The sequence below is a fragment of the Austrofundulus limnaeus genome, unplaced genomic scaffold (assembly GCF_001266775.1).
Source record: "Austrofundulus limnaeus strain Quisiro unplaced genomic scaffold, Austrofundulus_limnaeus-1.0 Scaffold41, whole genome shotgun sequence".
NCBI lineage: Eukaryota > Metazoa > Chordata > Actinopteri > Cyprinodontiformes > Rivulidae > Austrofundulus > Austrofundulus limnaeus.
In genome coordinates this window covers 1,079,925-1,081,267 of record NW_013952443.1, presented here as the reverse complement: position 1 = coordinate 1,081,267, position 1,343 = coordinate 1,079,925, and the positions used below count along the sequence as shown (strand labels likewise).

Sequence of the window (1,343 nt, the reverse complement as noted above, 5' to 3'; positions counted from 1 at the left end):
TGATTTATAAAATGATAACTTTTAGTTAAAATAAAATATAAATCAAAAATATAAAGAACATTATTACTTTGTTTATCTTAATTAAGAAGAAGAAAATGTCTCTTTTTATGCTTGAGAAGACACATTGTGGCTTAAACTAAGTTTTAAATGGAACAGAGTTTTGTCTCTCTGAARGMGGTTTTCTGAGACCAAGGTCAAAGACAGGTGGAGCTGTTTATTCCACCTCGAGGTGACCACTACAGTTATTTTATTTTTACTTAAAAAAAACACCAGAGCATGAGTTGTTCGTCTATTTTTGAGCAATAAGACAACCTTAGTTGGAAAACAAGCAGAAATACACCGAGTAAGGAGAAAGTTATTTAATACCTTATTAGATAAATTACTTTATTGTATAAAGTCTTTTATTTAAGTTATAAGGTTGCAATTGCTCAGAAATCTAAGTGATAAAAGCAAAACTAATATCTATGAACCACACAGTGAGATTCATGCTTTCTGGTTTTTATTCTTAGTTTATCCTCCTTGTTTTTGCAGATGTTAATTGTTTTCTAATATTTTTTCCTCATTCAGCTGAAGGAGGTGTTCAGGAGGGAGCTGGAAAAAGCAGAGCTGGAAATCAAGAAAACCACAGCAATCATAGCTGAATACAAACAGGTAAAAAAGTCCTTTTGCTCATCTGATCTTCAGCGTACATACAGGTATTTATGTGAAATAGTTTTTATTATTGATAGATATTAAGACTGAAGCTGAAACAAAGAAAGCTTTAAAGCAGAGTTTTCGATGTTTGATTGAGCCTCTGGTTAAATTTAATTTCCTCCCTTTGCTTCAGATCTGCTCCCAGCTCAGCACCAGGCTGGAAAAACAGCAGGCGGCCACAAAAGAAGAGCTGGACATCGTCAGGGTGAGAATAAAGCAAAATCAGCATCTGAAATCCTGACAAACGCCACAGTAATGTTGCATCAGTCGGCAGGGATTGACGGACAGTGTTCTGGTTTTCAGTCAGACGGTGAGACAAGCCCAGGTCTGTACATCGTCACACCCAGGAGGAGCAGGATTACACAAATAATCCTAAACAAATGCTTAATTCCAGTCCAATGTTGTTCTGTATGGGTGTGGCACAGGATGTTTGTTTATTTCACTCTTAATTAGAGTGTGTTGCAACAGAACCTCAGAGTGAAACCCAAACTGTTCAGGAGCCAGATTAGAGACAGAAGATGAGGGGACAGAAGAAAAATAGGTTTTATTTTTTGATTTGCAGTAAAAAGATAAGATGAATACTTAATTTCCTTTTATTTTCACAGGGCTATTCAACTAAATTGTTCAGGAGGCCATAGTTTATATATATA

General features: G+C 35.4%; 1 protein-coding gene across 1 annotated transcript in view; it reads left to right on the top strand.

Annotated features, from left to right (window-relative positions):
• rabgap1l (RAB GTPase activating protein 1-like) overlaps nucleotides 1–1,343 on the top strand; it is a gene marked incomplete at its 5' end in the record, with an annotated part of 94,874 nt that overhangs the window by 83,429 nt on the left and 10,102 nt on the right. Inside the window, 2 exon segments of the mRNA XM_014007290.1 lie at nucleotides 568–651; nucleotides 827–898. Coding sequence (XP_013862744.1) covers nucleotides 568–651; nucleotides 827–898 — 156 coding nt within the window.